This window comes from Grammomys surdaster, unplaced genomic scaffold (assembly GCF_004785775.1).
Source record: "Grammomys surdaster isolate TR1022 unplaced genomic scaffold, NIH_TR_1.0 233, whole genome shotgun sequence".
NCBI classification, from domain to species: domain Eukaryota; kingdom Metazoa; phylum Chordata; class Mammalia; order Rodentia; family Muridae; genus Grammomys; species Grammomys surdaster.
The window spans coordinates 7904009-7929203 of NW_021604678.1; the positions used below are offsets into that span (position 1 = coordinate 7904009).

The following is a 25195-nucleotide window of genomic DNA, read 5'->3' on the forward strand; positions in this document are numbered from 1 at the left end:
CATAGGCTGCCAGGCACTCAGTTCCCACTTTGTTAGAGCAGACAGAGCTTGGGAAGCTTCGACAGGAGGGCAGAACAGGCTGACCTTGGCTAATGTCTGCCTGAGTGAAGCTCCGGACAGGGCCTCTAACAGAGATTTGCTCCAGGTTGTCAGCCTTAGCCATCTGCAGACGTCCCACACCAGGGTCTTCCTTCATGATGTACACAAGCTGTTCAGCCTTCGAGTCAGTGTCTGTTGCTTTCAAGTGTTGCTCTGTGATGCGTGCTACAGACCCTAGGAAGGAGTAGGAGAGAGAAGGTCATTCCCCATCCTTTCCTTCAAATGGGACACCAAGTGCTTTTTTTTTTTTTAACCACACATTACTCCAGTCTACGTACCAGGCATTTTCCTCCTTCCATTTCCAGCTGAATAAATTCTAATTTCCCCAAATAAATAAATTCATTTAGAACCACGCCCTTTGCTTGTGTCCACTTTTATTCTTGCCCAGGCTTGTTCTTGTAGTAGCCTCCATGAAGAACCTAGCAACAACAGCTACTTCTATGATGTACATACTTCTAGATGTTTAAAAAACCTGCTTCAATTTTATTTATGTGCTGTCTAGAGAATAACCAAATCAGAAAGCACCAGTTGGCACCCGGTGTGGTGGCACATGCCTTTAGGGCCAGCACTCCCTAGGCAGAGGCAGACAGATGGCATCTATGTGAGTTCTAGGCCAGCCTGCTCTTCAAAGACAAGCATCAGTTGTGCATGAGCTCATGAACATATCTCACGGTCATATCGGATGAAATAATCAAAATCAGTGTTCCTCAAATCAGAAAGTGAACTGAGCATAGGGGTCAGGTTTAGGGTCTCTATGGAGACTGGGAACAGAGGCAAGACACTTGTCATGGAAACATGTCTTAGAATCCTGCCCTTCACTTCCTGCCCAGCCACATTCTCTTAAAAACAGCAAATACTAGTAATGTAAACATACAGCATTCATGTGTCTTGGTGTTTGGAATGGTACTGTCCCTTCCACCAAGAATGTGTAATCTTTCAAACTCTACCCAGAGCACCCAGAAAATAGCCTTGAGGGACAAGGCAATGTCTTCCACCAGACAAAGATCTGACTTACTCAGTATGTGACAAGATATGGTATATCTCAAGCGCAAAGTTCCTCTTGTGTCATATATTCCAGTGCATGTGATGTTATCCTTGCTGTCCCTCTACAATATACCACGAAGCTTGGAGGATAGAGTGATTTGAAGTTCAATGGAAAAAAAAAGAACACATCTTCTCCAAGTGTCCATGAAACAATAACAAGCTGTTTTGCTTGTAAGTAGCAAAATGCCAATTTCTAGAAGCTTTGGTAACCCTCAAAACTGCAGACTGCATTATACCATGTACTTATTTTTCAATACAAAACATATGAGAAACTAAGATAAACAAACCACAGAGTTCTGGTGCACAGAGACTCTAGTCAAAGGCCCACTCCCTGTTGACTTCCTACAGTATAGCATATGCAAGACTAATGCCTACCATTATGCCTTTAATGCCACTAAAACATGGCAAAAAGTCTGACTTTTTGATGCCAGAATGACACACAAAGTGATTTTCAATTATCTGTATAATCTCTTAACTCCTGGTAGCCTTCCAGCTGCTCTTGTATGCCTTTTTAATTTTCTTAAAAATTAAAGTCTTGAAAAAGTCTTGCCACGTTCTGTTGTAGGTTTCTATGCTGTGGGCTGGGCAGAGGCAGGGCCACAGGAGACCTGGCTCTAAGCTGTACCTTACGATTTTAAGGCTACTGAAAATATTATAAACACCTCACAAAACATTCTCAAATTCACCAACAGAGGTGTCCTACCTGGTGAATTTTGTTGGTTCATATTCTAACTCACATCTTAGTGTTCTTAAACAGCAATTTCCCAAAAGCTCCACTTTCCTTAAATATTGAGTAGCTCCCCCAGGATGCATTCACAGCACCAACATGGAAGAAGGTACTGTCTACACAGGCTTTTTTAAAAAAGGCAGTATCGAAAAATGAGGCAACTCTCTTCCATTCCTACAGGAATCGTTACAGTTTGAAGATGGAATGGTCTCCACAGGCTCATGTTTTGAGGCTTGGTCTCTAGCTGATGTCACTATTTTGGCAGGTGCTAAGAACTTTAGAGGGTAGAGCTTAGCTCAGGAAGTAGGTCACTGGGGGTGTGTGTCCTTGGCAGCTAGATATTGCTCTGGTCCTCAGTCCTGCTTGTCAAAAGGCTAGGAGCTATGATCATCTCTTTCTGTTTCTGCCATGATGTTCTTTTTTTTCCCACAGAAAGCACTGGAACCAGCCAACTATGAACTAAAACCCTTGAAATCATGAACCAAGAGAAATATGCTTCCTTTGAAACTGTTTTTCCTAAGTATGTGTCATGGTGACAGAAAATTGGGCTAACACACCTGCAGGGAGCTGAAGCCCTCGGTTTATTGCCAAGTGGGGAATGTTGCTTGTTGGCAGGTCTATGTAGATCTCCATCCTTCCTGTTTCTACATGGAGGCCATCCGTGAGAGAGAACCGGAACTCATCCACTGCCATATAGATGTCACCAGGTAAGTACCCAACCAGCCCTGCCAGGACATCCTGATAGGTGAAGGAGGAGCCTTGGTCTAGGACTGTCCCATTTTCTAGAGGGTCGGAGGCAGTAAGTCTCCGGAGTAGATAACCTGCAGAAGGAAGAGGGGAGTGACAAAGAAACAATAGCTTTATATATTTATATAATCAAAAGAGTCCAATTTTGCCAGTGAGTATGAGTCTATGTAGAATGTCAAGTACCTCAGAGACCCTTGGTGCTAACACTTAGCAAATTGTATGTAGGTATAGGTGGTGCCCTGTGGCCTTACCTATAAATAAAGAAGACAAAGTTCCACTCTTGTGGTTAAAAATCTAAGGAGACACAGGTGGAAGCTGAAATATAGTGGCTTGGAAATCACATCTCTCTCCCTGGATTCAAACCCACTCCATGATCTGAACTTTATTTCCCCTTCTGCAAAGTGAAAATAGCCCTCCACCCTCTCTGCTTACAGTGTGCAGACCATGGGGATCTATGTTTTAAATTCCTCTTAAATTGAGGAAGACTGTAGGCATGCTTCTATGGAGGCTCGGGTTTTTTTTGGTTTGAAGGGGTCACACACCACAAGGGTATAGTCAAAAATGCATCATCAGAGAAAGTGAATTAAGGTCATCAGACAGTCATGGTCAGTGGTCAGTGGCTACTTCCCTTATTAACTCTGCAGCAACAGCAGCAATTGTGTCTTTCAAAGTCGAGCCCCAGTTAAGAGCTTTAGCTTCCAGGGTAGCGTTTAGAGGAGGGGGTGGCGGATCCCCACAGTTGTTTCTACATTTACTTTAAATTAGAGAGTGCTCCCGTTGCACAGGGAACATGTTTGTGAGAGACTTCTAACATGATGACAGGCTGTGTCAGGCAGCTCTGATGATCAAATGATGCCGGCTGCCCCAAGAAGAAGCCACACAAACACTGAAACCTGTTTGAGATGATAAACGAGACCAAGAAAGGAGCTGAAGTGGAATTTCAGAGATACCAATTACTTAGCACGCAGGGGTTTACAATAGCATCAACCAAGACTCTTGGCTAGCTGCGAATCTGATTATATTTTGATGCAAAGAATGGGCTGTATGGAGGGAAAGAAAAGGAATAATGAACCCATTGACAAGCTCACGCCCACCACCCATCAGACACCTTAATTAAGCAGGAGCTTTCTGCCCTGGTTTGTGTCTTACCATGGTCAGGCTTTTTCATCAATACAAAAATCAGCTCGTTATCTGGGGTGTCCAGATCTTGTAGGCTCAGAGAAGAATTGCTTATCGCCACTCCCGAGCTCAGGCGTACTCCCAGGGGCCGCAAGATCATCCTGGGAGGTTCATCATTCTTCCTCTGATTAAAGTATAAAATATTTGGTCTCACACAGATATTAGTTTAAGAAAAAAAAAACAACAAGCATTTGGAGAATGTGTCATTACTGCAATGACCCTCACTATCCAAACAGTATTTAACATGCTACTGGGTTTATTCCTTAGTCAAAGCATGAATTAAAAATAAAAAGTCACATAAATAAAAGGTCCTTCCGAAAGGAGGTTGATGGGCACTCTATACACAGCTACTAAGGTATTTTCCACAGGTAGAGTGACCACATTTTTCTAGATTAAAATGATGGACATATAATTTAGAAGGTATATTTGGGGATTAAAGTCTATTTTAACTCAGATGGTCGTAGAAATTTCTCAACACACCACAGTAGCTATAGAAGGTCATGATACTGAGAAGTGTAGCTTCTAGTATTGCCCCCCCCCCCCAGCCCCTGCTCCATCTCTGGTTCTTATACAAGTTTTCACACATTTTATTTTCCCAAGGCAGAGGGTATTTCATTCTGAGATTTTTTCCCCCTCTGCTTGGTGTCATAAAGCAAGACTATGATAATAGTTTCTCAAGTAAAAATAAATGTAGGATTAAGGATCAAGTTTCTTAGATTTTATAGTTAAATAAATAAATGAATTTTAAAAAAGAAAAGGCCAGCTATGTATGGAGACCCACTTGTGGAAATATCAAAGATAGGCTTATGTCAGTTTTCATCTAATATGGAAATGGCATGGTGTCTCTGATTCCTACAAACCATTTTGGCCCAAAACAAGTACATTTTATCTTAAATTAGAAATTCAGATCTCCAACTCAGACCTTCCCCAAATGCCAACTACTATTTCAAAAGCTTCCAGAAGGTCAGGGTTATGTGTTAAAATTGATATTTAAATTTGAAGGTCACATGCAACCCTTTGCTTGTGAGTTGATACATGAGCTTGTTTAAGACTGGGATATTATCATGTGGTTTAAGGTCAGCTCTTTCAAGAGTGGGATGTTGCATGGCTGAAGGCTTACCCTCCACCTTCCAGAGTCTTTACCTCAATGGTGATGTTGATGCTGTGAATTTCGGAGCGACTGCTTCCGTCACTCACATAAAAACTAAACACATCATGGGTTGGCTCGATGCTTTCATGAACACTCTGAAAGTAGTAAATGTAATTTTCCAGGACATCTTGAATAGGGAATGACGCTTCCAGGTCACTGTTCGATCCTGGGCCAAATCGATCTCCTACAGAATATCAAAAGAAAACATTTATCTTGATTGATAAGAATCTCATCTAGAAAAGAAGACATGTGATAAAAGTATGCTTATGGGAGAAGCTAGGACAAAGCTCAAGACCAGAAACTGGTATTGGATTGGGTAGTGCCTCTAAGACTCTTCCTACGTATACATGAATACACCAGTCCTGCTGTCTCCACAGGAAATCAGGTGACATCCAAGTACCTGGAACCTCTTGGTTATGTTACTTTTACATAGCACAGAATCTGTGGTTGGTTTCTTTCCAATCATTTACTCAAACCGGACATAGATATCAATACAAATAGCCAGCATTCTCATTTAAATGTTAGCAGTTTCCGAAGCACTCTTCCTGGTATATCCTTCAAGTGTTACAATTTCTCTACATAAGAAAAAGTTAACTATTGTCCTTTCTGTTTCGAACCTCTCTTCCCGCACATTTCCATCAACCTCCAAGTTTCTTGTTTTAAATTTTCTCTATTTTCAAGTCCCCCTCCTACTTTCATGTAGTTTCATGAAGGAATGTTTAGCTGAAGCAGACACAGGAGAAAGGATGTTCTGCTAATGCCAGCATGTGAAAGGACATGTGATGAAGGATTCTTTGGTAGCAAAACGCATATATTGGTGCACCTTACATTGTGTAGTTGAGCTGCATTTAGGACTCCATAGACAGAAAAGCACCAAAAAACTTCCAGTGTAGTTTCTTGCCACTTCCAAGGACTCAGGCTGACTGGCAAGTGATGCCAGCTGAGACAGACACACACATGCTGAGGCAGGACCCATGGAAGAGATGTGATGTTTGGAGGGAGTATAAAAAGGACAATGATGGAGGCTAAGCATAGCTTGTTTATAGAGCTAGCTGTGCAATGCTTGTGGGTCTCACATCTTTGATGGTCTCCTCTTCGCTGAGAGGCACAGCCGAGATCTTTTCCTGTCGTTCCTCCAGGTCCCTCCTGCTGACTGGTGCTGAGGCTGAGGCCTGGCTGTCTCTGTTAGTGGCATTGCTGCTGATTCATGTTCGCTATCCCAACTCTACCAATCTGGACTACTGGTATATCCGTGGAGTGTTTGTGAATGTATCGAGCTGCCAATTTCCAGCTCCAAATAACCTTTCTAAACAGGTCCACTTCCCCTGTGTCTTCTCTTTTCCACTATCTCTGGTGTGTGGCAGAGGTTAAAGCTTTTAAGAACCATCATTAAAAGTAGACTTTGAAAAAAAATTAAAGGTACACTGGGCTTAAGGAGAGAGCTTCGTTTCACCATTTCACTCTGGTTACGATGAGTTGCCACAGCTAGGGGCCCAACTGAGCACAAAGTACTACCACTGATCTGAAAAGAACAGCATACCTTGAAACTGAAAATTGACCAACAGTGATACATTTTGGGAAGGGAGATGCTCACGGGGCACCTTTCAAAGTCCTGTACTTGGCTGTCTCCTGATCCCTCATCCCATCTAATAACAAATGATACAAAAGGCCAAGGGGGAGAGTAACCAGCGTCCACATGATAACGTCCACGTGATGGATGGCTTGGCCTGGTCTTGGTTCTAGCCAAGTCCTTCTAATTGATTGATTTTTAACTCGCTACCACAGTTTTCTAGAGCAGAGAAAAATAAATTCTGTGTCTATACATTTCCTGGGTATGTATGAACAAAGCAAAGTAGAGGTGGTCTATATGAAAACCAGAGAGCTTCCTCCACCTTCTATGATCCTTTGCAAACACATCAGATTCTAAAAAAGGCCTGCCTATAGACAGGGCTGCCTATAGACAGGGCTGTTTGTTAGCACCCCAATGTAAAGACCAGGACTGAAATGGCTTTTGTTTGCTTGTTTTTTCACAACTTGATTGAAGGAAGAGAAAGAAAATTGAAGCTGAGTAAGACCTAAGCAGCCAATGACTCAGTATTCCCTGGGACAAGAGATCATGGCTTCCAAAAGGAGCTGCTGAGGGCACTTCCAAGTTTTACTTTCTCCTTTCTTCTATCTTTATAAACTGAGAACTGTGGCTTTGTTATCTGGATCGAGAAAAGCCTCATTAAATGATACCACAAAATATACAGAATAAAATAAGCCTTATTTTAAAACTGTTGGAGAGTTAGTTGGCCATCAAGGGAGTCAGGCAGGGAAGTCGCAAGCATCAGTCTTTCCAAGTTTTAAAATTGCACTTTCTATTTTTGATGTACATCTCTGATGTGTGTTCCCTGCCTTCCTCAGCACAATGTCCTAGGTACAAATTAAACAGCCCCCAGTGAGTGTGGCTGTCATCCTGGACACCTGCTTTACTCAGCACTGGAACTGAGATGTCCTCAGAGCAACTCAGTGGGGGTCATATCCTGATCAGGCCAGTCCTGAATGAATTTAGATTCTATGTTATCACGTTTCATATCTGACACTATAATCATTCTGTCTTCCTTCCTGCTTGGTAAAAAGTAAAAGCTGCTTTTACCAGATTTAAAATTATATTCCAATGGCCTAGAATTAAATTTAGGTGGCTAGTTTCATCAGCATACAAAACACTTGCTTCCAAACAGAGGCATGGGGCTTCCTCCTCTGAAGAAAGGGCAGCATCTTCAGTTTATATAAACTGGTCAATTACTGCGTGCTCTTGGGTATCTTTTCTTCCCCTTAGGTTCATGCTCATTCCACTATAGAATGAAGAGTCTCTTAGTGGTCCTAGGCCAAGCAGCCATGCTAGGCATCACTCATGGGCTGACAAAAAGTTAGTTCATGGGCTACACCAGCCTCTTCAGTGGGAGCTGTTAGGATGCTGCCCAAGAAGCTGTGTTTTCACAATCTCTTCAGATGTGGCTTATGCACAATATAGTTTGGAGAATCATGTTTCTCAGTGTCTGAGACTTGGCAGAATTTTGACAACAGCCTCTCTGTGCTGTTTCATGTGCTTCAGGTAAATGTCAAGCTGTGTTACAAGGGTTGCCTGGGAAAGAAATCGCATGGAGAGCGGAAGTAGTACCTGGCAATGGCCTATCATGATCTCCTACCTCCCCAGTGTGGAGGTGCTTGTCTCTTCAGGAGATGCTATTCTTCCTTTGCCACAGTGGCTCTCTCTGACCCTTCAAGTTCCGATTCCCTGGGGCTTCTCTGCCTACTCAGACAGAAGCAATTGCTTTGTTCTGTGCCCTCAAGGCTTTGCTCCTCTGCTGTCATTTACCATGTCATCCGTCAGTCTTTCTGGCTGTCTCCCACTCCAGGCTCTGGTCAATGTTATTCATGTTAACATTGTATCTATCTCGAACATTTGTCCAAAGGAGATTAATTATGCAATAAACAAATCTTCAGGCACATAGAAAGACAAGGGAGGGAAAAGATCCAAGACTTTTGATAGGAAGACATGACCGTTTTAAATGAGTTTCTGGTTATCAGGCTCAAGTGGCAGCCACCAGGCTGGACTCAGACACTTGCAGTCAATGGCCTGTCTGTGAAAGCCGCTAACTCTGTGCCAATTAAAGCCTAGCACAGCACTTGGGAATCTCGCTGCAGACGGGGTAGCTCAGAAACTGGCAGGAGCTGTCTCAGCCGCCAGTCACGGCAGGTCTCCAGGGGCCTGTGGACTGCACATGCCTTTAGCCTCTCCTTGTGTGCGATAACCTCCAGTGGGTTTAGGGCAGATGGTACAAGGGAGGGGTGTTGAAGAGGGTGTCAGAGGTAGCCTGCATTTCAATTCATGCCATATCCATAGGAGAAGCTGGAGACAAGCTACAGTTCATCCGAACTGAAGCTACCTCACAGGAAGGGGACTAAAGTCTCTGTTTCCTCGACAACTAATTCTGCATACAACCTGTGAGCCCTTCATCCCCCATGGCTCATGCTCCAAATCCCTTCACTCTGCTCTAGTTTTTCTATTTATCAACCTTCTAACATCTCATTTTTTCCCATTTATTCTCCTCTCTCTCTGCTAGGATAAAAGTCAATATGAAGGTGGAGAGGGTTATCTGTTTTGTATACTGATATATCTTTGATGCTTAAAAAAATGCATGGCATAAAGAAAATGCTAAGTGACTTTTTTTCTTACATGAAAGAAACTTTCCTTTCTCCCAGTTTCTTGAAAAGTGGGTCCATCTCACTTTAATGCTCCATGTTCATGTTTAATAGAATATTTTCTCTCCCCCCATTTCCAGATCCTAAGTAGTTGCCCAGCAAAGCTGCAAGGGTTACCTGTTCCTGTGTTCTCAATGCAGCCATACTTAGGCAGAGCACTTAGTTTAATGACAGCATCACCTTGAAGGTTGTCCTGATCTTCAGTCGCAAAGAAGTGGTGGAGAGAGAGTGGTGCTCTCCCTCCCTCGTCAACCTATGGAAGAAAGGAATACAGAATGTACAACTGCAGGAGTTCAGGATGCAGAACCGGAAACTGTTGCCTGGGGTTACAGTCAGCACCAGTTCCACTTTTGTGGGAGGTAGACCTCTGCAGATGAGGAAGGTGTCTGCTGACAAAGCCTGGCAATCTTTCAGCACCTCGAAAAGATGCACACACACACACCCCGGCTGTGTGTCACCTATCAAAACCTCACTTCATGCAGTGATGGATCTGGTTATAAAGCAGTTCTGGCCAGTTCTTGCCACCCATCTCAACATGTTTCGGGATGGGACAGCTGCTTTCTCGGGGCATCAGAATTTCATAGAGCATAGCTGGAGAATGACAGATGCAGCCCTCCTTCACATTCCCCGGGTTGACTGTCCTACAGGCGTTACCATCTAGAATAAAAGTCCCATTTGTGCTCTCATATTGTATATTTATAGGGGTGTAGGAATAAAGGCCTAGCTGTACCTGAAAGTTAATGCTTATCGTAACCTCAAAGAAGAAAATAAATCAATATATGCAAAAGCAGTTGTTCAAACTAACCTTTTCTTTAGAGCCTGGCTTTATGTGCTAACTCTGCAGTCTGGGCCTGATGTTTTTCACCTGCCTACAGGAAATGGGCAAGGTCTTTTACTCTAAACTCTAAACTGGCTACATGCAGGGTGGTCTATAAATTACAAAATGAGACTCTTGGAATGGAAATGGTTCAAGTTACTTCTCCAAGTTAGAGAAGATAGGAAAAAGACCACAACTATTGGGAAATTATTCAGAGTTTCATGAATTTTAAAGTCCCCGCTAGAGCCAGAAAAGGCCTAGGCTTTGAGTATTATTGTTTCTGTGTAAGGCAGGGGAAGGAAAATTAATATCTGTGAATCCCCTGCCATGCATCAGATACTATGCTAGGAGTGATGCATGCTATTTTAATTAATCACCAGAGAAATCTTTATGTAGTAGAATTTGTAATATTTAAGGATGAAGCAGAGGCTAGAAAGAAGTAAGTTCTTGTTGTGAAGCCAGTCTGGTAGCACATAGCAAAGCTGGTGCAAGTACTCAGGCTGATAACTTCAGTGACAGACACATGGTATACTGCCTCTCACACAAGATTTCTTAATCTTGTAAATAACAATATATGCTGGTTTAATTCATGTGGGGTCAGCTTTCCCTGGTTTAATTGTTAACAATACTAAATTGTACAATTCTCAAAAGTATATTCTCTTGTACACACACACACACACACACACACACACACACACACACACAAAACCTTATAGTACCACTACCCAGAAACTTTGGGGGAAGAACTTGGTGGCCCATCTAGGCAGAAATCCTTTAGCTACATCACATAGGATGCCAGCTTTCCCAAGCCCTTGATGGCTATTGATCTGAGAGCTGTTTACCGTGATAAGGTCAGCAAAGGCAATGATGTGTGGAGGGTTCTCGGCAGGAGTGACCGTGATGGTAAAGACCTGGTTGTCTACACGGTTGCCGTCCATGTCTGAGACAGAGAAGTGGAAGCCATCTGTAACTGAATGCCCATCCGTCTCAAACACAGCTGAGTACCTATAAGAAGAAAAAGGCTGAGTCACCCTGACAAGCTGGGGAAAAGGAGTTGTAATTTTTTTTTTTTTTTTTATAAAAATGAGACCAGAAACAGTGTGTTCTTTGAAGGAGCTACAGCCTTTGCTTATATATTGCAATACAATTGTTAAACCAAAACCACACCAAAACAAACAAACAAAAGTCTTTCTAAGAATTCACGGCAGTCTTTACATACCTAATATTCTTATTGTTGATGTCCTCCATGGTGAAATTGGAATCTCGCGAGAGTTCCTCCATGTCAGATCCTGAGGTCTTTAAGAGCACACCATACAATGGCAGAGAACTTAACTGAATCCAGATCTCTGGGTCAGGGGAAGAATCGTCCTAATCAGGCAAACGTAAGTCAGGACATGAACACAGGTTTGCAGAGACCAAGGTACTTAGCGTCCCACAGGGTCTTCCCACTAAGCTAAGTGCATCTGCCCACTGTCATAAGACAATACCATGCCCAACACCACGAAATCCCAGTATTTCGCCCTCGTCAAATGCCTCTGGGATAGTATCTTCTTGGAAGACAAGCTCAAGGTAATAGTGGGTAAACACACTCATGGTATAGGGTGTAAAACAAAGAGATGCTTTATTGTTTCTGTAAGAGGCATGAGGGGTTGTTTTTATTATATATGGATAGTAAAGAAGAGGAGATAGCAGCTCTAAACTGTCACTCTATAAACACAGGCACAGGCTTCTTTGGCAGTGTCTAAAAAACACTTTGCAATTTAGAAATACACAGAATTCCCTTATAGTATATAATACACTCTACAATGACAAAAGTCTGTGAAACAGAGTTTGCTTAGCCAATGATTCACTTCAAGCAATACCAATGTGACAAAAATTTGGATTAACAAAAGAATTTAGGAGGGCCTGTGGACTTCCTTCTGTGAGGACTGAATCAATGCATGGTTCCCTAGAACACTTCATTTTAACAGAGAACATTTCCTTCTCCTCTATTGTTTATTGAGAAATAAAATCAGCTTTCTGTTTGTCTGCATTGACAATAACAGAACATCTTCATGAGCAATTTCCTCTTTCTTCAAGATTATTTTTGGAAATGTCTAGGAGATGGGAGATGCCTTTTTGGAAAATTTCCCTAGGTCATCCGTTGTTTAGAGGAGCTGACTATGAAAATGGGGGCTCTCTGTTTTATTTCAGCATCAATGAAAAAAATGTTACATGATCAGTTTTACTGTCAGAGGCAAATTTTCCTGGCTACACTGTGCAGCTTGTGAGTGTCTGCAAAGGATGTAGAGCAGATATGTGCTGGGCCAGGCAAGTAAGCTCTGAGGCCTTGTCATGTCCATCCACGTCACAGAACTGCCTCAGCTCATCTGACACTAGCCCAGAAAGAAATGGGAACTTACGCAGGTAGCATGATTCCAGAAAATTTCTTCTAAATGTATATACTCTTACTGTTTTCTCCTCTCTCCATGTGAGGGGATTAAATAGAAAACATAGGTTACCATCTACGAGTTCCCACTGAGAAAGATCTTTAAAAGACTACTGAAAAAGTTCAGGTATCCTCTTCTGAGTTGTGAGAAGACACAAGGACAGCATACCTAACTCTTGATTAGAATAAAGAGTCTCTGACTCAGAGCAAATCTGGCAAAGAAATGCTTATTTTGTGCCAGGCATCATCTTATTATACTTCAATTTTGAAAATGTTATGGGATTAAAATGTGAGAAATCGGCAATTGTATTCTTCTTCAAAATATCTTGTCATAATTTAAAAAAAAAATCACTAAATTTAAGACCAGCTAAGAGATCGTGAGTTCATTAACATGCATAAGAAAGTGGATCCTGCTCTCATGTAATTTCCCTGTTCAAAGCCCTTCATGTTAATTTTGGATGAGTTCTTATTTTCATTTTATTCTTCTTATTAATTCTAAATAAATTAACATGTAATATGTAGCTATAGTGAATATACATAATTATTTAGCATATATCTACCATTCAATGTGAGAATTAGATAATAATTAATTTAAGGTCTGGGAAGATAGCTTAGTCAGGAAAAGTGCTTAATTTGCAACCATAAGGACCTGAGCTTGATCCTTAGAAACTATATTAAAGAAAGTCAGATTTGGTGACATATGCTTACAATCCCAGCACCGAGTAGGTAGACTGGCAGACCTCTGACAGGCCAGTCAGCCTTGCAGATATGGAGAGTCCTGGGTGAGTGAGACACACTGTCTCAAACAAAAAGCTCAGTATACAACATTGTCTTCTGGTCTCGGCATACTCACAGATACGTGCACAAAATCATTCTGGAACACACACACACATAATTAACTTGTGTGCACTTCTCTTATTCTGCCCCGGAACCCTTTTAGCATTCTTGACTTTGTTTCTCCTTTCCTTAATCATTATTTATTTTGTTTTTCAAGACAGGGTTGCACTATGTGGCCCTGGCTGTCCTGGAACTAGGTCTGTTGTCTAGGATGGTTTTGAACTCAGAGATCTACGTGCCTCTACCTTCCGAGTGCTGGAATTAAAGGTATACAACACCACTCCAGGTTTGAATCTTTAAATATGGCTTGGTATATCACTAGAAGATATATTTTTGATTTTTAAAAAATAACACTGAGTTAGACTCTAATCTTTGGGAGTTTCTTTTCCTTTTCCCCTTTTTATATTTTGGAGATTTTTTTTTTTTTTAAACATAGCCCAGGCTGACCTGAAGTGTGAGGGCCTCCTATTTTCCTACTGAGAACTCTAAGTGCTGAGGTTAGAGGTGAGGCTTAGTGTGGTTGGCTCCCTCTTCCTCCTCATTTCCTACTTTCATTTTTTTTTTTAATCAGGAAACTCATTTGGGTTTTCTATGCAGTTGGTTATAGCATAGGTTTTTCCCTGGAACTTTCTATATTTTGTTAAAAGTGATTCTCAAATACACAATGTATAATAAAGTTATTGTGTTGCATTTTGAATTATTTCAGGTTTAAATGTTATATGGAAATAAATGCTGTTCATGTTTTAATATTAATCTTTCATTTCTAGTATTACAAACAAGAAAAGTGAGGGAAAGTGTTTAAACAACTTGCCAACGGCCAATTTACTCCAGAGGGGCAAGATTGAATTAAAACCCATCAATCCAAAGTCCAGAGCCCCCTACTCTAAGGAAGCTGTTGCAGGGGATGGTTTATTTTGCAGAGTGCTTGCCTAGCACATATAAAATCCTGGGTCTGATCCCTAGCACTGCATACAACTCTGTGTGCCAGTGAACACCTACAGTCCAAGCACGTGGGAAATAGAAGCAGGAAGTGACCAGATGTTCAAGCTTATTCTTGGCTATAGTTTGAAGTCCTATCTAAAACTGGAAAATGCAATAGAATTAGAGAACAAATCACGCAGAATCCCACCTTGGCTTTGGTATATCCCGCCATCCTCTTCTCTCAGTGTCTTCCTGGTGCCCACGCTCTAATTATGAAGAGACTCAGCTCTTCCTATCTCTTTGTGCTCTACTCATTTATGAATGTCATTTCAGATGGCTTTTCCATTATTGAATTCTTCAGTATTTCAGGCAAAACATTTCCATACAGTACAGCTGACAGACAGGCTGTGTGTATCCTTTAAGAATGTATGCCACACTGTGCTTTCAGAAGGCTAGAAGCATTCCCTGAAATCTTTCTGCTCTGCTGGGTAAATTCACATTCAATCAATTTTTGAAAATATATGTTCAATTGCCAATGAGCTCACATTCTGCTGTGCAGCTTATAATATGTGGTTAATGGACAGGCGCTGTTCCTAGGCTGCTATTTCGGTCTGTCAGACATCTTTCAAGCCTGGTGATCTCTTGATTAAGTCTGAACTCATACATTTTTACAAATTTATAACTTTCACAGGATCAAAAGACCATAACCTAAGATAAAAAATAATCTGCCAATTAAAAATTATTGGACCTTTTGCTGAAACTGTAACACACTCACAAGAGAAATCAACTGGTATTCAGTCCCTTACCATTTAAGATAATCTAAAGGGGAAAATAATCTGTACAGAGCAAACATTGAGAAGCCAGTGCTATATCTAATTCTCATTATGTGGGACTTTACAGTAAAGAGTCTTCAGCTCAGGAAAGGGGAACTTAGACCATACAGCATTTAAAGATGAGTGATAGAGACAGGCTGTTCACTGTAATTTTGAGGCCAGTGAGGGAAAAATTCAATATTAAGATTGATTACCATGCAAAAAAATTATCCTTCCTTTCAAAGCATAACAGCTAATCATTATTATGTTTATATAGACAGCACTTATCTTTTTACAACACATATAACTGCAAAATAAAATTAATTAACCTCATTATCCTTTGCCCTAGATGCAGAATCAAAGAAGGGAGGCGAGTTTAATTACCAAGATCATTTAATCAAGTCTGAGCCAAACATAGGGGAAATCCCCACTATCTTAGTTTCCCTTCATTTCCTTCACTACCTTCATCTTAGGGTAAGAGATGGCCAGCAGGCAATAGTATGGCCTAGGAAGTCTACAGAGAGGCACCACCAAGCAGAGCCTCATGTTCTGTCTAGACTCTACAACAACAAAGCCAGTGAAAGTCAGCTTTCTTTCAGGAAGCCAAGATAGGCCATTACCCCTTCATCACTGACCAGGCAAACTCTTCTCAACCATGTCTTCCCTAAAATCCCAGTAGAGTGCTTGAACTCACACTCAAAAAATGGATCAGAAGCTGTTATAACAAGGGAACTGTTGCCTTTTGACCATCACACGACCTTGGGGTTCCCAATGTTCTTATCATAATTTTTCTTCTTCTTTGTGTGTGTCTGAGTCTGTGGTATAGGTGTTTGTGCATGTAAATTCACATGTGTGTACATAAACATGTAGAGGCCAGATACGATGTTTTTTGATCACCAGAGGCAAGGTCTATTGCTGGAACAAGCTTGCTGACTCAGTTAATCTAGGCAGCCCACTGGCTCAAGGACCTGTGCCCACATGCTTTTATATGAGTCCTGAAGATCTAGGCTTCACACTCCTGTAGCATGTGCTTCATCCACGGAACCATATCCTCAGCCCTCACCAGAGACAGGCTTTCACTTGTCCACTGCTAGGACACTGGGCAAGGGCAGAATATCCAGTCTGTTTCCAAGGAAAGCATCTGAGAAAAGAGCCTTTTACACCATCTGTACCTGCTGCCCAAGTACTCAGGCATGGTGCAGCTCCCTAGGCAGCCCACTCAAGTGCCAAGAACAAGAGAATCGATGTCAGCACTTACCACATAGGCAAGGTGTGACCTGGTGATTATGGCTGTGTGTTGACTAGCAACAGTCATGCTCAGGGAGGAGCCAGGGGCCGGCCTGGGCCCTCGGTTCTCTGATGAGGACACCTCCACTTTGACTTCTGATGTTGTCACTGTCAGGCCATCTGTGACTGAGATCTCCATGTTGTCCTCCCAGGCAGAGGACCCATCATGTATGTACTGCAGAACGTTTCTCTCAACTTCATGATATGTGAAAGTGTCACCTTCCGAGGATAAAAACAAACCCAAACTGTAAAGCCAGCGACTTCTGGGAATAACGTTACCCATTCATACAGCACCTCTGTTCTCCAGATTTCAAAGTGAGCCTAGAATCATAGACTCCAGGTCTCGGACGCTAGTGAATCCAAGTGCCCATCCAATTTAGGATTCCCTCTACATCACCAAGGAGAAAGGGTGGCTTAGGCCCTCCTTCCCCATTCTCAGTGTGAGAGGCTGCTTTACAAGGTAGCTAATTTCTCCGGGTGATAGCCTTAGTGTATTTTGTTTTTTAAAGTTCTAAATCATATTGAACTAATTTTGGGTTCTGGATGAATATTCATCACTCTTAGTTCTAGAAATACAAAGAACACACTTATATTCTTCTTGACCATTCCTCTGATCTAATCAAGTACTGGACATTTCTTGAAGACTTAAAGACTTAAGAGATGACACTCCACTATTTTGAGTGTTTATGGTTTTTTTTAATTGAAAATGTGAAAATACATTGGAGGGATTAGAACTTGGGCTCAGTGTTTGTTTAGCATATGCAAACACTAACATTGTGAGGGAGGTTGTTTCTTGATGTTAAAAGCACAAATCGCATAGCTCAGAGGACTCATTTATAACACATCACCGTAACAGCCAAAACAGGTATTGTGGGAAGTCTTAGAATCACAGAGGTTGTAGAAAACAAAGTTAAATGCAATTCAAATTGACACTTTAAGTTTGATTAGAAATTTAGAAAATATAATTCACAAATACTAAAGTTGCTCAAAGTTTTTGGGCCATGGAACTTCTGTTTGTTTGTTTGTTTGTTTGTTTGTTTGTTTGTTGTTGCTTCAAATGAAGCGTGCTTCTAGTTATGGGCCACAGAACACAGCTGTGGAAATAGACTTGGGAATGTTCTTCTAGAGCATTCTTTGGAGTTCCATCTTCTGCAGATTCCTTGCTATAATGATTATTCATTAATCAGCCTGTGCCAAGGCTGAGGACTTTGCTGCTTCTCCATCTTCCCATCTACCCCCTAAGTGCACAGTTCCGTATCACCAGTGCTATCAGCCCCTAAGAATAGCTCTTAAGTCTTTACCAACACCTTCAGATGCCAGGTACCACACATAAGTGCAGGTTAAAAGCATCACTGGGGGAAACAGGACTATGATGCACAGGTTAAATGCAACACTGAGGGAACAGGACAAGGGAGGCTTTATGCTCCTCCTGGGATATTGTAAAGTGGTCCTCATGATGATTCCTTTTTCATTACCCTAAAAATGTTGCCTTTGTGACTCCCAAGAGCCTATTAGTGGTTCTTTAAATTTTTAATCTGCATTTAAGGGCAAAGATTTACCCCACTGGGGAAATTCAGAAGAATGTATTACCAGGACTCTAAACAGGAGCCATTTCAGAGATTTGAGAAAGCAGAGATTACGGAAGTGAGATACGGCATTAATAAAGAATATTTGTTCTGCTATATAAGGGCTCACTATTTAAATAAACATCTAGATTTATATTGTTTTCCAGCTGCTTTTCTATACTCCTTAAGCAGTCAATATATATTTAAAATTATTTTTAGATTTGTTTTATGTATATGAATGTTTTGCCTACACAACTAGATATGTACCGTGTGTGTGTTTTGGTGAATGTCAGAAATGGGCACTGGATCTTCTGGACCTGGAGTTATTGATGGCTGTGGGCCACCTGTGTGTGCTGGGAACTGAACCTGGGTTCTCTGAAAGAGAAACAAGTGGTCTTAAGTGCTGAGCCAACCGTGTAGCCCCAACATGTAGTACTTATAACCCAGGCAAGCTCACTACATAGTATTTTTAAAAACTGGCTACACAGCCACACTGTTACATAGTTTATATAGCATTTTAAAGTATGGCTCCTTTTTAATGGATGAAGAAACATAGAGCCAAAATTACCAGAATCTCAGACAAATTTTGTAAAAATTCACATTTGAAATTAAGAGAACATATGAACCTCCATGAAAAGCTTCTTCTCCATCTTACCATCTACTCCCTAAGTGAACTAAAGGCTCATTGGCCCATCTTCCCTGCAGCTCCCCTGATTTTAGATCATGGCTGGAGCAGGAGGGAGATGGAGGCATGTAGTAGAAGTCTAAAGTCTTGGCTGAAAATGTCTCTTCTCCTATTGAATTGCCCAAATACATTTCGCCTTTTGTCTGAGTCACATAAAAACTAATAATAACTAAAGGTTAAAAAAAAAATCCCCCAAACTGGCCAGGTACAAAGATAGCAGCTACCTGCAGCCATGGTCACCGAGGACTCTGCTGTGTACTTCACGAGCATGCCATGCTGAGGAGGTTTCTGAAGCTGGAAGAAGAGCTCTTCCGGAACCACCTGAGCGTCTCTCACTTCCAACTTCAGGCCTGTGGAAAGGAGAAAGAGAGGCTCACCACAGATCAACACCACAGACCAGCTGTGCGTCTCATCCCGCAGGGAGTAACCCGCAATCATAGTGAAGATGAGGACCGCCCACCTGGCAGTTAGAGTAGGTTCTTTCAAAAGTTCCCTTACAACTAGGTAGCTGAGAGTTCAGAATATCCTTTCCTCCCATGAGGAAATGAGGGCAAGCACTCAAGGCCAGCCGCAGGCCTGTCCTGACTAGTCTCTTTCAGAAATATTCAGGGACTGGTCTTGCTTTTCATCTTACGCACTTTATTTTCCTAAATCTACTGAGAGAGCTAGGTTTCATGATGGCTGCTCTGGCCATCAAGGAAGCAATGCATAGCATAAAAACATTGTTGTTTTTCTGTTGCCTATATGCTTGTTTATAATACTGCTTACAAATAATTTTTGGTTGAATTATAGAAATAACACAATTATCTTCAGGACCAAATCCCCATGTAGAAAATACATATGGATCTAGAGGGTACACCTAACAAAATATCGCAGTGTGTGCCTTTCACCAATAAAGTGTCCTTGATTTAAAAAAAAAATCTGTGAAGAATAAGCATAATTAGAAATAAAATCCTGCACAGGATGGGCAGCTGTCGCTCCTCACAGCTCCTGAAGGTTGCTGTGATCTGTCATTTCTGTTCCCAATCACTTTCTAAACAGAAACCAAAAGCAGTCACTGAAACCTGTTCCTTCCATTCTCTCCTCAGCTCTGTTACTTTACATTGGAGCAAGGATAACAAATCAAACTCCTGGAGGCTGGGAAATAAATTCTGCTTAGCATTCCATCACAAAGCTGGCCCATGAAGGATCTATTTCCTCCTAGCAGGCTCTCAGAACTGCTTTTATTTGCATAAGAATGGGATGGATGTAGGTAGGAGCTCACACACTTCTAGAAGAGGAGGTCACTGCCTTTTGGGCCACCACCAAAAAGTTTCCACAGGAATGCTGCAGCTGGACAGTCCAATGTCCAAGGCACGCTTCTTTCAGGCCCCCAGTTCTCACCTAAGGAGGTATGGCCTCCAGGGATAACTTCCAGCAGAGGAGCCTTGAGCTGAAACGCTGGTGGCTGCCGATCAGAGTGCAGCAAGTGAATGGTGAGAGCCATCTCTGGACTCGTATGCTGCCCATCAGAAACTGGCAAGAATAAAGACAAAGACACAAACACACATGTGAGAAAACTCTGCTAACTAAAGTTGAAGTCTACCCTTGGCTAGATAGCCTTCTGCACCCCGGTGCCATCTGTTATGGGTTAAGAGTCCCTCTTCTGGATTGCATTAAGACAGAGGACTCATACATAAATACATAGATATATCTTTAAAAAATGTGTTCTCAAGTAGTACCAGCAGACTTTTATTTATGAAAAGGTTCCTTGAATCAATTCTTCCTTCCACTGTTCTAGAAATAACACTCTTTTTAGAACTTCTTTTAGGAGTGACTCTATTTCATATTAGTTTTTGTAAGGACAAACAATATTTTCTGTTCAAGTGTTTTGCAACAATTGTGTGTCAGTAAGCAGATCCGTTTTTACCCTGTCCTTATTATATACATGACCACAAACAGAAGACATAGAAGACCACAAATAGAAGAAACTGTAGCAAAACAGTCACCTTATGTTTCATTTCCCTGGCTTATCTCTATCCAAGTGGAGCCCCATCTTCTACAAGAAATGAAGGCAGAATTGTCCAGCCCTTGACTCTTATTTCTGTTTTTTTCCCCATAACTCAATATTCCTCTGCCCTTCCTGAAGCAGCTGTAGTGAACCCAGATGCAGTGGATGCTGGTCCATCGGTGTGCACTCTGCCATGGCTACAGAGAAAATGGGACTCATGATGGTTTGAAATGACTTTTCACTTGCAGATGGTTTGGTTTCCAGAAACAGGTTTCTTTTACTTTCTTCTGGACTTGGCAGCAAGTCAGCAGGAATCTGACGTCATAAGCTGCAGAAAGCATGGCTCGGGAACAATGAATTCACTAGGGTTGTTTTAGGTCTGTCTTGGAGACAGATCTAAATGATTGAGACTTTACAAGACAGGGTTCATGTCTGGTCACAGAGAAGGGCCAAACAGCCCCTTGGTATAACAGAGGACAAAATCCACATGAAAATGAAGGTTTTGTGGCTCTGGTCATTTTAATAAAGTGTTAAAATAATTGCCACTGTTCCTCTGTGTACATTTAATCTCCTTCTCTTTGGATGATCAAAGATAGATACTGGATAACCTTTAACACTGAAGGCTTGTGGACAAACATGCACTCTTCTGTTAATTTTAGTTAACTCAGGACTCTCTTGAGGTTCCTAGGGTCCACAATAGAAATCTCTGTGTTTAGTAAAAGAAATAATTGTGAAACCACAGTTATATTTACTATTGTTTTCATTGGTTTTACTTTTATGTAGAAAAAGCTCAGGGAGACTTCAACATAGTGGAAGTCAGCAAAGCCTAACACTGCAAGAGCTTTGGCCCAATCACAGTTGAACACTGTGACCAAACATGCCCTTGCCTCTCGTGAGCCAGAAAGCTATCTACCAGTGAATATTGTGTAATTAGAAAACATATCGCTCAGTTGCAGTGTTTTGAAGGAAGGCAAATGACAATAAAAAATAAAAAGGCAAATAAAAATAAAAATTGACAATAAAAATATTAAGAACTGCGTATCTCCTTCAATTAAGGAGGTTCTCCGCTTTCTTTGGGAAACACTCACACTGCCTATTTAGGATAAATGTTTCCTGCAGACCCCATTCACCTGATGTGTTCTTTGCCTAGAATTGTTCAAAATTCTCTTTCACAAACTCCTTTCAAAGAAGTGACTGCCTTCCTACTAGATTCCAAAAGCATTCTTCCCAAAACATACATTCCCCAAATACACACATACACACACGCACACACAAACAAACAAACAAATATCTTGGACTGAAAACAAGATAGTTTAAGATCAGCCCAAGACCCATTCTTTTAGCTTTATGAAAGCTCAAGGATCATTTAATTTCAGGTCTTGGGAAAATTAATTGTTGGCCTTCCACCTCCTCAAGGCTTCTGGCTAAAAGGATGAGGTATGCTGATATCCTTGCTTTTTTGTGACACCTCTTATACCTCAGACCATGTAACTATCCCATACTGCAGGTCAGGAGGTCACATTAAACACTGTCTGCCCCTTTTCAATACTAGATAGAGCATGTAGGATCCTTAGCTCAAAAATACTGAGAACAGCACCCATCTTTAGAACAGTCCTAGGTAATTCCCATGATAACGCTTATTAAAAATTGATTTTAACAAAAGAAACAACAGCCATTTGTGGATACTGATGGCATTAGTCACCTGCAGGTCCCTCACTAGATATGAACTGACAGTGAGTTCATGCAGCCGTGGTGCAACACTGATGTTTACTGCATGATGCTTCCCATCAAAGAGAAAAGAAACACAGGGGAGTCTGAGTAGAAAAGTTTTTTCTGTCCCACCAAGATTTATTCCCACATGAAATATCACAGGATCCGAGGATTGGGGGATTCCAACAGAATGGTTAATCCCAGTTAAACAGCTGTCTTAAAAGTCAGCCATCTTCATTCTAACCTGAGCAAGAATAGCCTTTCCTTGTGCTACCTCTGAGTCTATTGCAGTACACGGCAAACTTAGGATGCAGAGATTTCTAGAAGCGTTTTCAGTTCATGCTCTGAATCCACAGACTTTCCCCTCCAGAGGCATTTAATAAGTGACGTCATTCAGGACCTCGTATAACTAGTATACATCAGCTAGGTGTAACACATGGATGTTTATATACCAACCATTGTACTGGAGATTGAACAAATAACACGATGCTAATCTCTATTATGGATGAAGTATTTAGGTTCAAAGATTTTAGGGACTGTTCCAAGAACAGGCTGGACTCCAGGTTGTGGACCCCCAACTTTTAAGATCTTAACTTCTATTGTTTCTTTACAGTAAATATTAGACAAATTCCACTAGGGCTTAAACAACATTGACATTTGGCATTCTTAGTAGGATTTTTTTCTATGAATACAAAATTAAGCCATTGCTATTTGATTAACCACACGATTCTGTCAGAAGAGACATGTTTTAGGAGAGAAACCACATAAATTTTTTAGGAATCAAAACAGAAGGAATGTCACAGAAGGACACACTCTGGCCTCTAATAAAGCTGAGATTGAAGTCTTTACCTGTGAAGTAAAATTTCACTGATTCTGGGAGACCTGAAAGAGCAAGAGAATAAAGTCAGAGTTCTAAACATCTTGGGATCAGAAAGAGAAGGGGAAGTTACAAATCATACAACAGTGATTAGGGAAGTAAAGATGTTTAAATCTAAACTGTCTGGCTTTAGGAGTGATCAGAAGGTCCTCTGCTCTAGAAATGTTGGACTTAATGATGCCCACATTAATTTTAAATATAAAATGCATATTCATACTGGAATAATTTGATGTCACAGCAGTTAGGGTGATTTGTAATACGTTCATTCCGATCCTATTTTATCAGTACATAAAGTCCTACAAACTGGTGAACGTGGGTAATGTTTAATACTGACAGTATTCAGTGGTGCAGGGGTGGGGGAGGTTGACCAATTCTATCCTAAAACTGAGTGATGTCTGAGACATTGATTTGCCCACTGGAACCATGAGAGATTTATTTTGTGGTATTTGTCTCATAGATTGGACAGGACATGGCTCTTCTATCCTCTCCAAAGAGACTCATAGAACGAAGACAAGTGCAGAAGATTTGGAAATTACTTTAACCACTACTGATGTGTTTTTTTCCCTCTCTAATCCCAGGATAGCCAAGTTTCCTGTAAAGTAGGTCTTATAAAGTAGGGGCTGAGAACCGTGAATACTTCCATGGGCTATTAGTTAACCAGTTACTAACTACCATGGGTCCTCCTGTGAGAAGGGCCTCTTCCTGCCCTTAGGGATTTTCAATCTCATTGAGATGTTAATCATTTTCTGGACAATTGAACATATACTACATAATCCCAAAGACCAGTTATGTTTACCATAATCAAAAAAGAAACCCTACAATTATTTAATCTATAGTCAATTTACTAAGAAAAACACCACCTGCTTTGTTTGAAGAAATTTACAATATAAAAGTAATCCCACTGTTTATAAAGGTCCACAACACATACTCCTTAAACATCATACGAAATAGACATAAAGACTTTTAGAATCAATCCAAGGTAGAACTCAGGGGGAGGGGGGGCTGTGCTGACTACTGGGCCGAGAGAAAAGAGAAGAGACAGTGGACAGCATTCAGTATTCTGCAGCAGTGGATGGATGTGTACGAGCTTCAATAAATAACATAATTTCATCAGTTCGTTTCCTACTCAATCTTTGTTTTCTGGTTTAGTCTTGACTTCTTTTGTCCCTCTCCCACCCCAACACAATATTTTTATTAATTACTTGGGAATTTCTAATCAACTTTTCAGAAGAAAAATTTGAAAGTTGTCACCTGCCAAGTCCTGAAGCTCATACGTGAAGATTACCTGCATCCTCGATGCGTACATGGACTCTACCCTGAGAGACTGCAGTCCTCAGAGGACTTGGCTTCCTACTCTGGCCTCTTTGCCAAGTCCATTCATGTCACTGTGGTGAAAGAGTCCTCATGAAAATCATTTCAGGTTTATGTTATAAACCTTCGTGTTATAAACCCAGATCTTTACAGCTTCTTTAGAGTATAAAGTCTGGCCTATCTGTCCTGTCAGGCACATCCCTGCCTGCTCTGCTAGACCCTGTACATCACAGCAGTACCATGGCCTCCTTTGAAATTACTGGGATGTTACACTTTCTTTTCTTCCAGAAATGTTCTCCCTGCATCCCTATATGTACTTTCAGCTGCGTTAACCTCTGCCCACTCCACTTTGTCAATAGCTCCATGTGCAGAGACCTCTTGAGTCCTCAGTCCATGTCAGCCGTTATGCTTAATGTTACCGCTGAACCTTCCTCCTTTTTCCAGAGCTCTTATCTCAGTCTACAACTTGATATTTATTACTGTGAATATTTACCTCATCGTCTCTACACTTAGCCACATAGTCAGTCTAAGAACAGGGGCAGTGGCTCTTTTCTGCTCTCCACTATATCTCTGACCCCTCATTCAGAGACTGGCACACCAGAGCCAATAAAATTTGGCTGAAAGTATGCTTATGTATGTGAATTCATGACAGAGATAGATAGACAGATAGATAGATAGATAGATCTGGGCCCCAAGTCTATACAGGTTGACAGGCCCCAAGTTATGTTGAATAGGGAGAAGAATGTGACCACCTTTCTATA

The 25195-nt window shown here is 41.3% G+C and overlaps 1 protein-coding gene across 1 annotated transcript in view; it reads right to left on the minus strand.

The window, feature by feature from the left end:
• Nucleotides 1-25195, minus strand: part of Fras1 (Fraser extracellular matrix complex subunit 1) — a gene marked incomplete at its 5' end in the record, with an annotated part of 247779 nt that overhangs the window by 72440 nt on the left and 150144 nt on the right. The window contains 11 exons of the mRNA XM_028773698.1: nt 85-273; nt 2428-2691; nt 3767-3920; nt 4940-5130; nt 9312-9447; nt 10854-11016; nt 11231-11379; nt 16268-16515; nt 18771-18896; nt 19930-20061; nt 23096-23128. Coding sequence (XP_028629531.1) covers nt 85-273; nt 2428-2691; nt 3767-3920; nt 4940-5130; nt 9312-9447; nt 10854-11016; nt 11231-11379; nt 16268-16515; nt 18771-18896; nt 19930-20061; nt 23096-23128 — 1785 coding nt within the window. The remainder of the gene's footprint in view (nt 1-84; nt 274-2427; nt 2692-3766; nt 3921-4939; nt 5131-9311; nt 9448-10853; nt 11017-11230; nt 11380-16267; nt 16516-18770; nt 18897-19929; nt 20062-23095; nt 23129-25195) is intronic.